Source organism: Podarcis vaucheri, assembly GCF_965113315.1.
Source record: "Podarcis vaucheri genome assembly, chromosome: 17".
Classification (NCBI taxonomy): Eukaryota; Metazoa; Chordata; class Lepidosauria; order Squamata; family Lacertidae; genus Podarcis; species Podarcis vaucheri.
Genome location: NC_138755.1, coordinates 13,352,080 through 13,368,876, shown reverse-complemented (window position 1 = coordinate 13,368,876; position 16,797 = coordinate 13,352,080). Strand labels below are relative to the sequence as shown.

At 42.2% G+C, this 16,797-nt stretch overlaps 1 protein-coding gene across 6 annotated transcripts in view; it reads right to left on the bottom strand.

Annotated features, from left to right (window-relative positions):
• The window catches only part of RFX3 (regulatory factor X3), a 112,878-nt gene that overhangs the window by 49,476 nt on the left and 46,605 nt on the right, over positions 1-16,797 (bottom strand). For all 6 annotated transcript variants that reach the window (XM_082204773.1, XM_082204776.1, XM_082204775.1 and 3 more), the window contains exon 2: positions 6,973-7,097. In XM_082204773.1, coding sequence (XP_082060899.1) covers positions 6,973-7,089 — 117 coding nt within the window. In that variant the 5' untranslated portion in view covers positions 7,090-7,097. The remainder of the gene's footprint in view (positions 1-6,972; positions 7,098-16,797) is intronic.

Here is a 16,797-nt window from a genome sequence, read left to right as displayed (position 1 = left end):
AATGTGTGCAGCTGAAATTTAATGAGGCATGAATATATTTGTCGTTATAGTTCCCAATTCAGACTGCATTAAACCTAATGACTCATCAACAGGTTTTAAGTTAACCAAGCCAGACTTAGAACTGTAAGATTTTCCATCTCCAGCTTGCCTGTACAATGCACAAGATCTTAATATATGAAAGGAGTTGAACAGGTGTGTTTTCTGTTTACATGTCTATAAATGGCAAGACTGTATGGGCAATTTCAATATAAAATTCTGTTAATTGTGTGAATCAAGTAAACAGGTTTTCAATCTGTAAATCAGCAAATGGGGAAAAAGTGAGCCTTTAACAGATTTCTGAAAAAAGACAAAATGGAATTACGGTACTAATATCCTAAGTATTTTTACAAAACCCCAAACTTATTCCCCCTAAAAGACCTGATTTAAGAGAACTCGCCATGCTAGGATTATTTTCTAAAACAAGAATTGTATAATGGTGGTTCCCTCACTGCGAGAAGTGAAGTTACAGGGAACCAGACAGAGGGCCTTCTTGGTAGTTCCACCCTGTGGAATGCCCCCCCATCAGATGTCAAGGTGATAAATAATTATACAACCTTCTGTAGACATCTGAAGGCAGCCTTGCATTGAGAAGCTTTTAATGTGCGATGTTCTGTTGTGCTTTTGCATATTCTCTTGGAAGGTGCTCAGAGTGGCTGGGGCAACCCAAAATAAGCTGTACTTGTAGTTGTTATTGTAACTAGGAACCTATCTCTCTCTCTCTCTCTCTCTCTCTCTCTCTCTCTCACACACACACACACACACACACACACACACACACATCACTTAGCTATATCCCATGGGCAAACCAGTTAAATATCAAATTTTAAAGACGCAGTTCTAGATATTTAAGGGGGGGGGGGGGAATCAAACTCACAAAATTAGTTTGGAGAACCAAAGTAAATGAGGTATAGGTGGGCATCCTAGCACATCTCAATCTTCTTCCAGGAACCTCATTTGAAAAAGCCCTTCACCTCAAATTCTCAAGCTACCACTAGTTACATGGGTATTCCGGGGGGGGGGGGGGAGTCCTACGCAAATTAGGTAGTGTACATAGGGTAGTCACTCTGCATTAGAAAATTTGCCAGAGCTGCCATGACAGAACACAGGATGTGGCATAATTCACCACACACTCATAGAACATCACCACCAATGGATAACCCTATAAAGGAACCCTATAAAGGAAGACCACAAGTCAGACAGCAGACGGTGTGGCCTGGGGCGAGATCATCCTGGCCTCATGTCTTGCTGGTTGACGAATGCAGGAGACAAGCCCACGATGCTCCTGACTCAGTCGGGGTGGCTGGGGTAGTTTGGTGGGAGACCCTTACCTTTCCCTACTGATATACACACGTTAGGTAAAGGGACCCCTGACCATTAGGTCCAGTCGTGGCCAACTCTGGGGTTGCGGCGCTCATCTCGCTCTATAGGCCGAGGGAGCCGGCGTACAGCTTCTGGGTCATGTGGCCAGCATGACTAAGCCGCTTCTGGCGAAACAGAGCAGCACACGGAAACGCTGTTTACCTTCCTACCAGAGTGGTACCTATTTATCTACTTGTACTTTGACATACTTTTGAACTGCTAGGTTGGCAGGAGCAGGGACCGAGCAACGGGAGCTCACCCTATCATGGGGATTCATTACATTTATTTAGCTACAGGTGGTCGTTTTAAATATTTTTCCTTTAAAATCTATTATCAAACTGCCAAAATGTTTTGTTACTGTTATTGTTCTTACCCTAACTTGAGTCCTTCACATTGTTTAGGGTTGGCACTGGGGAGAGATGTGCTCTTGTGCCTTTTACAGCTGTGTAGAAGGCAGAAATTAAGCAGGACAAGACTTTTATTGCGGAGAAATACAATTACATAGAAAGCTTCACCTATTGTCAGTCTAAGCGTCAATACATCTTATTACCTGTTTGTGGGGTTCAATTTATTTTTGGGCCCTCCATTCCCATCTACAAAAGAGGGTACAAAATTGCATCTACTATTTATTTTTGGAATTGATTTGTCTGTGTGTTCTCTATGAATCTGATGCCTCTCAAGATATTGTCGCTGAACTCGGCACTGGGATTTCTGACACAGGAGCATGGATTTTCATCAACACTGGGCCACCTGCTGCCATTCTGAACCAAGATGGTGGACTGAAACATGAGCTTGGTATGCCATTGCCTGATTTTTGGCATGACTGGTCCAAACTGCATTGATTTTGACACCTCTGAAGATACTGTTACCCCATTCGTTGTGATTTTGACAAATTTGGCATCACAGGCCCAACCTGCACCAATATGGATGGTTCTGAAGATATTGTTGCCCAAGTCTGCATGAAGGTTAATGAGGTGGTCTTCATCTACTTTTGGATGCTTGATGCCATGTTGAATCAATATGGTGGACCACAATTAAACATTAGCATCTCCCCCAACTGGGGTTGTGTCAAGCATTTCCTGGGTTAGGTTGGAGCCTTTGCATAGTGTATTAGAGCACATAGCCCTAAAACTCACAAAAACACTACTCATATAAAAACCCATTTCTTTGAATTCCTGGGCACAGCCAGGCACTCCTAAGCAGTAGGACATAAACAGTGTTTAAATCTTATGCAAATGTGTGTGTTTTGTAAGTGCAGCAGGAGACCCAGTCAACACACAGTTTATGAGGCCCAAACAATCGTGTTGGCACCTCTGGATGGACTAGGGGTCAGAATCAGTATAATGCAGCTTCCTATGCCATTTAAGGTCAAAACCCAAAAGCAAAAAAGGAAGACATCCAATGGTACAGTAAACAGCAGCAAGGAAAGATAAATAACCTGAATTTACAAAGGAAAAAGTGAGCACTACAAGACTGGCAAGATAATGAAAGAACAAGATCAACCTCACCACTACAGTCGTCAGGGAAAGCAGAATGTCAAAAAGAAATACCAAAAGAAAGAGCAGCAGGGGTAACTGTTTCAAAAGAAGATAACCAAGTTATCTTCTTTCTTTCCAGCAAAAAGAAACATGTTTTGAAATAAAAAGATCCTAAAAACTGCAGATTTATTGAACACCAAATGACAGTTCAAAGACCCCCTACAAGAAGATGTGATGCAGGAAAACCTACATGGAATAGAAATGAGAGTAGAATGAGAATTAAAAACTGAGCAGGGGGGACTCTGATTAAGACAAAAATGTCACCAGGTTTTCAAAAGCAGCAAGCTGACAAATGGAAGACAGCAGAGGAGAAACGAAAGAAACGACAGCCCTTCAAGCAAGAAAAGTGAACAGAGCAAGAAACGCCAGTGCCAAAAACTGACAGTGACTGTGCTCCCCACTGATGCCCCCCAACAGAAGAGGGTCAAGCAGGTTGGTTCCTGTATTATATGAGAAGTATCCCTGAAGGTAAGAAGTGCTGCAGGTAAATCTTTAGCTCATCTTCACTGGTTCTTTATTTTCTAAAGAAACTCAATTTGGAGGAGCACTCTCCACTTAGCCGGAAAGTCTCTACTTACGTAATGCGGAAACTCTGTTGAACATCGAGATAGAAAAAGTAAATTGGGCAGATACATGATTCAAGTCTGAATACCAGCATAGTCTTCATATGTTTTCAAAGGATGGGGGAAAGAAAATGCAAAATTCATTCTCATGGGACATCTGCCTTGAAGATGGAGATATTAGAGCAGGCTTCCTCAACCTCGGCCCACCAGATGTTTTGAGACTACAATTCCCAGCATCCCTGACCACTGGTCCTGCTAGCTAGGGATCATGGGAGTTGTAGGCCAAAAACATCTGGAGAGGAAGCCTGTATTACAGTGTTGTTGTTTAGTCGTTTAGTCGTGTCCGACTCTTCGTGACCCCATGGACCAGAGCACGCCAGGCACTTCTGTCCTCCACTGCCTCCCGCAGTTTGATCAAACTCATGCTAGTAGCTTCAAGAACACCATCCAACCATCTCATTCTCTGTCGTCCGCTTCTCCTTGTGCCCTCCATCTTTCCCAACATCAGGGTCTTTTCCAGGGAGTCCTCTCTTCTCATGAGGTGGCCAAAGTATTGGAGCCTCAGCTTCACGATCTGTCCTTCCAGTGAGCACTCAGGGCTGATTTCCTTCAGAATGGAGAGGTTTGATCTTCTTGCAGTCCGTGGGACTCTCAAGAGTCTCCTCCAGCACCATAATTCAAAAGCATCAATTCTTCGGCGATCAGCCTTCTTTATGGTCCAGCTCTCACTTCCATACATCACTACTGGGAAAACCATGGCTTTTACTATACGGACCTTTGTTGGCAAGGTGATGTCTCTGCTTTTTAAGATGTTGTCTAGGTTTGCCATCGCCTTTCTCCCAAGGAGCAGGCGTCTTTTAATTTTGTGACTGCTGTCACCATCTGCAGTGATCATGGAGCCCAAGAAAGTAAAATCTCTCACTGCCTCCATTTCTTCCCCATCTATTTGCCAGGAGGTGATGGGCCCAGTGGCCACTGGTAAATATGTGCAGGACACCATTCTATGTTTCAAGTTAAAGCTCCTGCACCCATTTTCAAGGTCAGGAAAGATGTGGCACACATCCCAATTCAGCCCCTCTTTTTAAAATGGAGACATCAGAATTAAGGATCCAGCACATTTAGGAACCTAATCTGTCTTTCAGTCTTAGATTCCCGTTTAACAACCACAAGCCGTTTCCATGAGGTTATAGAAAATGTTGAACAAATGAACCAAAATGAAAAGGTTGAAATATCAGAATGTAAGTTGGTGACCAAGGTCAGCGCACCATTCAACTTTTCAAGCCTGACCCTCTGGCGGGTTTCCAAGAGAGTAAGGAAAGACGCAACACACAACTGTAAGAGTTTCCTTTGAGCACTGAGATATCCAGTTGAACAGCAAGGGCTCGAGGGCAGATGAGGCAAAAGAGATCACAATGTGGTAGCTGAAGAAACGCCTCTCAAAACGCTGTCTTTTATTAGTCATTATTTTCATTGTCATTTGCAGAAGAAAGGCATAACAAAACAAATTACATGCGTCTGTAAAATCTGCTGCCTCACAGGAACAAATGGAGCATCAATTTATACAGCATGCTGCTATTCAATGTTTGTCAACAACATCAAAAGTGGATAAAAACATTCAGCGCAAAATTAAAAGCCACCCTGAATGAGAAAAACGAAGCATTATACAAGGGAAGGTATTGCTCCAGACAATATGCTTTTCAAATAGAAGACTGAGAGGAGCTAAACCAGCTCAATTCACTCAGATTTATAAATCCAATTTGAAATTTTAATTACAGCACTTTCAAATAAAGCAGCCTAAATACTGTATTTTTTCAAGTAGCAAAAACATGTAGAGAATAATAAAACTCTTAACAACAAAAACTGGGTACAAGTCTAGTTATGTAATACAATCTCCACAACTAACATTACATTGAGCATGTAGTGTCATTTCATGCATATTCTTAAGGTATTAATGGCTAATATAAGACAAATCTGAGTAGTTGCTGGGTGAGAATTGTTATCTTCTTCCCCATTACATATGAAAAGACAGGAGACCAAATTTCCACAAAGGTATTTCTCTTTGTTATACCTTCTGCCCCTCTTCTAAGACTAGTGAGTCGCTCTGAGACAGTCACATCCCACAAAGGGTAGCTCAGCCTGAGAATGCCAAACAGATGCTTTCACCAAACATGCATTATCAATAGGGGGTAAAAAACCCTAAATCTTGATGTCAAATAATGAGGTCATAATCTATGTTCAATGAAAGAACGCTAAAGCTGGATTTGGCAAGAGTTGTTGTTCAATTATTTTAGAAATGGTATCAAAGACCCTGGTATTCTGCCTAGCATGGAAAAAGGTTCCAAGATTCCCACATCCCTCCAGCAAAGAGGATTTATTGATTTTTGTTAAGTGAACCAGAGTCCAATGTCACCCAAGAAAGACCTTCAGAGAAGCTTCATGAAGACAAAATGGCATTTTTAAGGTGGGGTCCTTCACAAGCCTTCACTTATTTTCATTCATTTCTTTGCCTGTTTTGGTCTCCTATACTAAACATAAACCTTTTGCATTCCCCAAACAATATTCCACAAACATACAATAAATCAATGAAGCCCCCCTTTTCATGTCACAGTGAGATTTAGTACACACGGATTAGAATATTGTAAGGGAACAAAGTCCTTCCCTTCTTCATTCTACACATTTTGCGAATGAACCAACACTGGAGAAGCTGGGGCCAATTAGGGTGCATTTTTAAAAGATTTTCCTTCAACCCTTGACCCACCCAGCCTTTGTATGAAGCTAACACCATTTACATACTAATTATGAATCTCCCTCTAGAGCTCCATACAGAGCTGTGATAAACACAGATGGTTCTAACCCTCACTTGGACTCCATGACTCCGCAGCTGAAGACAGGAGGCTGGTAGGGAGGCTGCGTTTGGGGAGGGAGCAGCCAGGATGAGGGGAGAAGAGGTGCAGCAACATCCTGAATAAAGGCTATTGGGGGCCATTTTAGCTGGAGTAAAACTGAAACACAGAACTTTTTTTGGTGATCTAGATGGATTGGCACTGTGGGTTAAACCACAGAGCCTAGGACTTGCTGATCAGAAGGTCGGCGGTTCGAATCCCCGTGACGGGGTGAGCTCCCATTGCTCGGTCCCTGCTCCTGCCAACCTAGCAGTTCAAAAGCACATCAAAGTACAAGTAGGTAAATAGGTACCGCTCCGGCGGAAGGTAAACGGCATTTCCGTGCACTGCTCTGGTTTGCCAGAAGCGGCTTAGTCATGCTGGCCACATGACCCGGAGGCTGTACGCAGGCTCCCTCGGTCAATAAAGCGAGATGAGCACCGCAACCCCAGAGTCGGCCACGACTGGACCTAATGGTCAGGGGTCCTTTTACCTTTAGATAGATAGATGGATAGAGAGACTACTTTGGCTTTTGCACGAAAATGACTTGTTTTCCATGTTTCATCCATATAGGACAAGCAAGCACTTTACCTGTTGTTGCACTGGTAATTGCTGTACCACCTGGGTGGGCACGGCTGCTTGGCCAGCTACAGAAGTCTGTAAAGTCACTGTCGAACCTGTGTCCGAACCAGTCTCTGATGTCTGCATTGTCGTTTCTGCATGAAATTGAAAAATAAGCATGTTAAGGGTTGTGCTCTCTTTTAAAGACTGGCCACTTCAAACGGCCACATTCCCTTCATAATCCAGCAGCTTCCTCCTCTGGTGAGAACTTCACCACAGACTCCTGAGGAAGCTTATCAGACATGGAAGAAGAGAAGAGGTCCGACTATAGAGCAGTAAATGGTGAAGAAGCAAAAGGGATGAATAATGGGGAAATGTAAAACAGGGACCCTCCCAAGGACATGTACTTGAACCTGGGATTTTTAACTTGTTCTTTAATGATCTAGTGTGATCTGGATACCAAACTGATGATACCAAATTGTTCAGAGTAGTTAAAACAAAAAGGGATTGCAAGGAGCTCCAAAAGTATCTCTCCAAACTTAGTGAATGTGCAGTAAAATGGCAAATGCAATTCAACGTCAGCAAATGTGAAGTGATGCACATTGGGCCAAAACAAAATGAATAATAATAATAATAACCCTATATTCCACAAAAACATTCATGGGGTCTGAACTGGTAGTTAGTGACTGGGAATAAGATTTTGGGTTTGTAGTGGATAGCTCCATGAAGATATCAACCCAAAGTGTGCCAGCTGCGAAAAAGGTGAATTCCATATGAGGGATCATTAGGAAAGGAACTGAAAATAATACTGTTATATAAATATATGGCAATGCTGCACTTGGAGCACTGCGTACATTGCTGGTCCCATTGCCTCAAAAAGGATATTGGAGAGCTCAAAATGGTTCAGAAAAGGGGAACAAAAATTATCAGAGGATTGGAGCAATTCCCTTGTGAGGAAAGGTTAGAATATTGGGGGGCTTTTGAGTTTAGATGTGTGTTTTTTTGGGGGGCGGCGTGGAGATGATAAGAGGTATATCAAATTATGGATGGTGCGAAGAAAGCAGAGGTAAGCTTTTCTCCCCCTCTCATAACACGAGGATTTGGGGACATCCAATGAATATGAATGTTGGAAGCTTCAGGTCAGACAAAAGAAAGAACTCCTTCATATAAGACACAGTTAAGCATGGAACACACTCCCCATTCAGGACTCCTGCCCACCCCGTCCCCCAGAAACAGCCCTTCTGTCTTGTCAGGATTCAACCTCAATCTACTAACCTCCATTCCTCCTCCAACTGCCTCCTCTCACACAGGACCTTCACCACCTTCACTGGTTCCAATTGAAAGAAGAGGTAGGGATCCTGGTCACCCAGCCTAACCCCCCTGGTGATCTCTCCCAGTGGCTTCATATAGACATTGAATAGCATGGGGGAGAGGACGGAGCCCAGAGGTACTCCACAAGTAGGAGCCCAGGGGGCCAAACACTCGCCACCCAACACCATTTTCTGGACATGACCCAGGAGGAAGAAGCAAAACCATTGCCTAATGAGGCTCCCAACTCCCCTAGATGGTCCAGAAGGATATCATGGTCCATGGAATACAGAAGCGTTCATAGCTCAGCATTTAAGAAATGTACAGTTGGGCGGCTCACAGGGGCACTCACGACTAAAAACTGAGAATAAAATAAAAGTAATGAGGAGTTTACAGGAATTCTTCACCTCACTCCCAGCCAAGGATGGCACATGGACAATACAGATACAGCCATATTTCTCTAATTTGTACATTTTCAGCAAGAAAAATAAAAGTCATGAAATGAATGACTGAGTTTAATTAAGTAAATGACTGATTGTAGTAACAAAAAAAAGTTACATTTTGAATAGTATTTTAACTGTTTGCTTGTTTTGAAGGCTTCTTTAGTACATCAAAATACTAAACCATAAATCCTTCTTGCTATTTCTTATTAAAACATAAAATTTAACTCTAATAGCAACATGCACTTTCTGTTGTTTGGATGAACTGATCTTTTTTTAAAGCGATAGATCCAGAAAACCATCAGTGGATGGGGATGGATGGAAAGTTCTTCTTGGTAGCTACCTTAGCCTGGTAAAAAGCCTTCCCTAAGGATTGGGGGACCTGCTGAAAGGGGTGGGTTTTGTATAGGATGCTACAGAGGAGAGGGATTGCTAAAAATCAGGTTGAGGCAACTTTCATGAGTGGAAGGTGCCCAATTTTCAGCAAACCCTCCTTTTCCTTAGCCCCTATGTTGCAGCCCACCTCATTTGGCAGGGTCACCATCTCTGGCCTCCAGAAGAGGCTGAGGAGGGGCTCAGGAACGTTGGCGGGGAGGGGGAGAAAGATAATCTTCTGGCATGGCCCTTCAGTGGGTGTTTCTCTGGATCTAACATGGCTACCTTTATTTTTGTGTGTATCACAATGATTGTTAAAGACATTCTGTGTGCTAGTAATACAGTGGTACCTCGGGTTAAGAACTTAATTCGTTCTGGAGGTCTGTTCTTAACCTGAAACTGTTCTTAACCTGAAGCACCACTTTAGCTAATGGGGCCTCTTGGTGCTGCTGTGCCGCCGCTGCAAGATTTCTGTTCTCATCCTGAAGCAAAGTTCTTAACCTGAGGTAATATTTCTAGGTTAGCGGAGTCTGTAACCTGAAGCGTATGTAACCTGAAGCGTATGTAACCTGAGGTACCACTGTACTGCAGAAGACAGAACGTGGCATGCTCAACATTTTCCATATACCTGCTTGATCCATCAACGGATACCAAGATGTCGTGCTTCAAAGTAATTGTAGTATAGTACTTTTACAGTGCTCTTTTCAAGTGATTTGCTTATCACACAACAAAGGCAGTCAGATTAATCTCTTCTGAAAAGCTAAATAGCCCTCTGCTGCCTCATAAGAACACTGCCCCTATGGAAATGAACTGTATATGACGGAAGGAGAGACGGGCCCAACTTCCGTCTAGCCATCCTTGCCTAATGTGACTGTCAGGTGTGTCACCAACAACAGATGCTTGTTTGACAAAGGACCTTTTTATTCTGGCTAATTAAGCAGTTGGACACACCCGCCTGTTAACGGGTCTGCTTTATACAACCAGCACTAGCTGAATCATGTGAATCTACAGATAAATAGGGCACATTTTGAAAGAAGCCTAATTAACCTCTAAGAGAGGAAAATAATATTGCAGTAACCCAGCTGCTGATTGTGACAAGATTAGCATTTCTTCAATTTAAGAAATGGTGTTTAGAACACAGCTTTTATTACAAAATTTATCTTCCCCCAATGTTCTTTGCAAAAGTTGTTCAGGGTTATTTAATACGCTTTAGATGCACAGTAGGGCTCCTTCTGTCTTCTGTGCTGCGCATACCAGAATGAATGGTTTAACAATCTGATCCATCAATTACCTAGCAAATCACACAGTGCAAATATGCCATCTTAATAGTAACTATTTTTAGCAAGCACTTTCATCAGCAACTAATTTGCTATTCCAAACAGTACAGTTTGCAAAATCTTGTTACACTGCATCTACTTTAATGTCTGCACAAAATGATGTCACACGTTCTTAATTCAGTACAATTCAGCACAAAAACATACATGCCTGTAATTTACTTTCAAGATATCAAGCTATCTCCAAGTCCTCAAAACACTCCAACAATGGTGTTTCCAAAAAAAAAAAATTACGTATCACTGGGAAGACAGGTGAATTAACTAAAGCCAGTGTACTGGAAGAAGCAAAGATCACAAGTGTTGAAGCAACGATTCTTCAGCCTCAACTTTGTTGGACTGGTCATGTTGTGCAGATGCGTGATTATCGTCTTCCAAAGCAACTACTCTATTCCAAACTTAAAAATGGAAAACATAATGCTGGTGGGTCAACAAAAGAGGTTTAAAGACTTGTCTCAAGGCAAATCTAAAAAAGTGTAGTATAAACACTGACAACTAGGAAGCACTGGCCTGCGAGCGCTCCAACTGTAGAACAGCCTTGACCAAAGGTGTCATGGGCTTTGAAGACGCTCAAACTCAGGACAAAAGGGAGAAATGTGCTAAGAGGAAGGCATGCTTGGCAAACCCTCACCGTGATCAACTCCCACTCGGAAACCAATTTCCCCACTGTGGAAGGATGTGTGGATCCAGAATTGGCCTCCACAGTCAAGTACGGACTTACTGTTAAGACAGTGTTCATGGAAGACAATCTTACTCGGCTACGAGGGATACCAAATAATAATAATAATAATAATAATAATAATAATAATAATAATAATAATAATTTATTCCCTGCCCACCTGGCTGGGCTTCCCCAGCCACTCTGGGCGGCTTCCAACAAAGTATTAAAATACAGTAATCTGTTAAACATTAAAAGCTTCCCTAAAGAAGGTTGCTTTTCTTTTTTTCTTCCCAAGAAAAATATCTCTAGCTAGGAAGTGATCTTATAGAAGGGACTTTTAAAAATAACTTGCCTATGTAACTGTGAATGGCCAGATTTTCATATGGTGGATTTGTTTCTGAACAGCATAATTCTTAATTTTTTTAGCAGTGTCTTTGTGTGAGTGAGTGAGTGAGTGAGTGAGTGAGTGCATGCAAACACACACACACACAAACACACACACACACACACCCCAGTACAAAGCACTAATTTCCTATTCTATAAAACAAATGAATTACTAAGATCAACAATAAACCCTTTATGAGAACTGGGGAAGTATTTTATAAATATGAAATAAATAAACTAAATGGATTAGCATTTCATAGATGTATCAGAGAAACTGGTCAGTTGCCTGTCCTGGATGGGTTTCAGGTATGCAGCCTGGGAGTGCTTGCAGATCCAGGTCTGCAATAATTTTATTATTTATATGAGTTCCCCCAGCCACTCCGGGCAATGGTGCCTTTTACCGGCTGTGCCTATCCTGAAAGTGATGGCCATTCGTGGACCAGGAGAGCTTGACCAGAGCAGTTCAGGCAGTCGTGATGTCAAGACTGGTTTACTGCAATGCACTCCGAGTGGGACTTCCCTTGGGCTTGACCCGGAAACAGCCCGAGTGCAGAGCACGGCCGCAGGGTTGCTGACAGGAGGGACACCCAATGAGCACAGAACACCTCCGCTCAGAAATCTGCACTGAATCCTTTGGTTTCATTCACAAGAAACTTGTTAGACGTTTTTAAAGTAAATAAATAAACAAATACTTTTTTTCTTGCTGATTCAGAAAGGTCGTATTGCATACAGTGGTCAAAACAGATTCCTTGACCGTATTACTTGTATGGGAAACAAAATAGCTTTGACCATTGCAGAACTGTTTTACACAATAAAATGAACAAGGATCTCTGAGACGTATTTTGTTTTATTAAATAATCAATAAAACTTAATTTTTAAGATATATCAGATGACACTGTAACATAAGAGGGTACAATTTTAACTATCCTCACAAATGTGTGAGTTATTTCAGGCTCAAAGAGACCTTAAACATGTACAAAATCAAAAAAATTTACTTCAAAATCTATTTTATAACCACAAAAAACACCCTCCTTATTTTTAAAACATAACAAATACATGGTTAGCCCATTCTACACAAACACACACAAAAGTATGATACACGTGTTAGTTGTGGTTTGCGCACAATGGCTTATCAAACCTACCGGAAATGACAAATATTCACTTTGAATGGTTGATGACCTTTTTCTGTGGCACTTAATACCATTTGTATGCCTTCTTTTGAAAGAGACCACAATTAGCTTTATTTTGATACCAAAATAAGCCCAATTCGTTGAAAAATAAGCGAAACGGGAGGTTCTTTCTAAACTGACGCAGAAATTGCATAAGCCTATATTGCGCGAATATTGGGGGAAAAAATTTAAAAAAAATTCTCCTGTGCCCAATTTTGGACCAAAAAATCCTTAAAAATTGATTTGAGGTTATCTCATCTTGGGACTTGGGTGGCGCTGTGGGTTAAACCACAGAGCCTAGGACTTGCCAATCAGGTCGGGTGAGCTCCCATTGCTCAGTCCCAGCTCCTGCCCACCTAGCAGTTCGAAATAGGTCCCGCTCCAGTGGGAAGGTAAACAGCATTTCCGTGCACTGCTCTGGTTCACCAGAAGCGGCTTAGTCCTGCTGGCCACATGGCCAGCTCCCTCAGCCAATAAAGCGAGATGAGCGCTGCAACCCCAGAGTCAGACACGACTGGACCTAATGGTCAGGGTTCCCTTTACCTTTACCATAACTATCTACACATAATTTTTCTTGGGAGAAAATCTAAGTCATCAGAGCACATGGCACCAAGTGATTTGGCGTGGAATGACCCCATAACTCCCAAACTCAGCAGGACAAAGGAGGCTGAGGAGGGAGAGAGAATGGCCTGGTCTCAGCCTAGGGAGCTGGGCTAGGGGCGGGAAGAGGGGAACTCTTCCAGGCCCTTCTTACTGGCTCAGTGTACTGGGGCAAGCAACAGGGGACTGGTCAAGATGGGGGGGGCAGAAACTCAGCCAGCTATGTATTTTTATTGATTTTTATTGATTTAGGAGGGGGCAGCTGCCCCTCCCTGCCCCCCCCCCCGGCTACACCCATGGGTTGTTCCCTTGTATAGTGGGGGGAAAATAAAGTTAAATACATCCACACACTTAGAAAACTGCATTAAAATTATGTTTTTAAATTGCAAAGATTTCCTTTAAGTACTTGTGCTTATTTTTAGAGTCAAAAAGGAGAATAGTAATTGTGTAGACTTTCCATAGTTATCCTTCTACAAAAAGAGATAGTAGTAATTAATACTGGCAATTAGTAATTGGCTGTGTACTGGTAACATGAGAAGCTGCCTGAATAACTCCTTTCAACAGAAAAGATATTTTGTACTCACTTGTCCTGCATAAGGTTATTTAAAATCCAGTTCTTTTAAAAATTGTTTTAAATGAGATGCTAACAGAGATCAAAATAAAGAACAATTAAACTACAGTGTATGCTAAAACGCAAATTAGGTAATGCAGTATACAACAGAATCAGCAGAAACCACATTATTTAAATTATGACAAATCTATCCCACTTTCCTTCTTTCATGTAAACCAAGGTAGCATCCATGGGACCCCCAAACTGTCTCCCATCCAGGCACTGATCAGACAACAGCAGCCCTGCTTCGCTTCAGCAAGGCGGCAACTTTATGTCCCTTCCAACCAAGCCCAATAGAGAACGGTTTTATAATATTTTGAATTCCCCATCCTAGAAAAAAGGATCAAAATATTTCTTTTTGCAGAATTGCTGTACAGACACAGATTTAGAATATTCTTTAACCTGCAAGCTTAATTTTAAAAAATTCTGATTATAAGAGAGAGAGAGAGAGAGAGAGAGAGAGAGAGAGAGAGAGAGGCTTCATTTTTTAAAGGAAGGAGTAGCACAGCACTGATGAAAGGGGTACTTAAGCAGGAACAGGAAACCTGTAGCCCTCCAGGTATAGGCCCTACTCACTGACTTAAGATACTCTTATTCTTCAATAAATGGTGGGGTGTTGGGGTTGGGATGGAGAGTATGCTTTACTGTATTATGTCACATTAAAAAAGGGAAGTTCTCTCTAGAATACTAGATTGCCAATGCTAATCCCCAAGAAGTGGGAACAGTTCTGCAAGGTGATAAATATACATTGTTCAAGGGTCCCCACCAATTAAGCTGCCAATGGAGTGCCTAATGTGTTGATCAAATTATATGAAAAAGAAGTTTCAATTCTTCCAGTGGTGACTTTCTTAGGAAGTTACAGGATTCTGATTCTATGATCAGCAGATGTGTATTCAAAAATAGCTACAGACCGTTGCATAAGATGCAAAAATAAATCTGTATATTATAATAGAAATTTCCAGTTCCACATCCACTTTCTTCGGTTTCAAAAATATCAATGGAATCAGTTTGGGTTATCCAATAAAAAAAGTCTATTTACAAAGTTTTACATATTATTTATTTGTTAATGACCTATTGTTCATGCACAACTAAAACAATTTCAGTTACAGTGGTACCTTGACTCCCAAAACTGTTCGAAAACCAAGACATGGCTTCTGGTTGGCTGCAGGAGCTTCCTGCACTCAATCAGAAGCCGCGGAAGCTGCAACGGATGTTCAGCTTCTGAAAAATGTTTGCAAACTGGAACACTCACTTCCGGGTTTGCAGTGTTTGGGAACCGATTGGTTCAGGAACCAACCCGTTCAAGTACCAAGGGACCACTGTATATTATGTGAGCTGTCCTATTAGGTAAGAATGGTAAAAAGCTAAAGGTAAAGGACCCCTGGATGGTTAAGTCCAGTTAGAGGTGACTATGAGGTGCGGAGCTCATCTCGTTTCAGGCCGACGGAGCCAGTGTTTGTCCACAGACAGTTTTCCGGGTCATGTGGCCAGCAGGACTAAACTGCTTCTGGCACAACAGGACACCGTGACGGAAACCAGAGCGCACGGAAATGCCATTTACCTTCCCACCGCTTGGAGGTGGGAATGCGCTGGATGTGGACCAGTAAATTGAAGCTGAATCCGGAAAAGGTAGAGGGGCTACATATTCTCAACCAACAGGAGGTGGGAAGAGAGCCTGTTCTGGACAGAGTGGCCCTCTCCTGGAAGGAGAAGTCCATAGCTCCAGGATACTCCTGGGTCCAACATTGTCACTAGATGTTCAGGTGGCCTTGGTGGCAATGAGTGCCTGTTCCCAATCCTGGCTGGTTTGGCACCTATAGCCCCTTTAGGACAGAGATGAGCCCATACATTGTCACATTCAGTCAGCACAGAAGTGTGTCTGGCACCTTCATTATATAGCTTCCATCAAATGCCAACGACAGCTGCTGCCAGCTGCACAGGGGGGAACATGCAGACACAATAGGTGGTTATATGTGTTTGTCTTTACTGCTAAAAGCAGCTCCTGGACTGGGAGATTTGCATCAGGGCACCAGTGTTGAGGGACAAGGTGATACCAGCTCCAGCCTATCCTTTTCCCTCTGCTGCCAGTCCAAGCTAAATTCCTCCCCTCACTTGCAGCTACTTTTAGCAACAAAATAAACACAGCACAAGACAAATGCATTCCCCATCTCCAATGCCATTTCTAGGTTGTCCCTAAAGAGGGACAACGATCTTATGAAATACAGCTTGAGTGAATACAGTGAGCTTTTTTCCCTTCTCTGGTCATGTGGATGAAGCAACTGCATCATTGCTCTATCATGCTATTAGATTCCAATTTTCACCAAACAAATCACCTTGTACTATTGTCACCACTCTGCTAAGCTTTGTAGCAGTTTCCAAAGCAGAGAAATTAGTTTACTAGGTTATTGCCTACAAAATATTCCTGTTATCTCACTCATTTTTAAGTTGCCACAACACTTTTTGTCACTTCATGCACAAACTGTTATGCTGATTACATACTTTCAGGCCCACTTCTATGCAGGTATGCAACCACATCCACTGATGTATGAGTTTAATAAAAGATGGGAGGAGAGAAGGCAGGGAAGCAGAGATTGAAGTGTTACAGCCACTCAAGGGGATGTGTTATGCTACATCTGACAAGTGTATTTACATGGCTTCTGTACCTGGAGTTTTTTGACAGGGGAAAATGACATTAGTTCTCACCCCTAAGAAAAGTTCAAGTGACAACCATTATTCAAATATTACCAGGACCTGGCAGTTTTAAGTTTTATATATCTAGGCCATTTTAAAGTACTCCAATATTGCTGCCTCTCATGAAAAAAAAGAGCTTGGCTGTCAATCATGACTGCTCTTGCAGCACAAAAATGCTTGTCACTTTCATTGCTTGTACTGTAAGCAATTGGCACTAAATCAGTTTAAGGAACTGCAGAAGTTAGACACATTTTATATTATTGTGATGACTGAAAATGCAATGAAT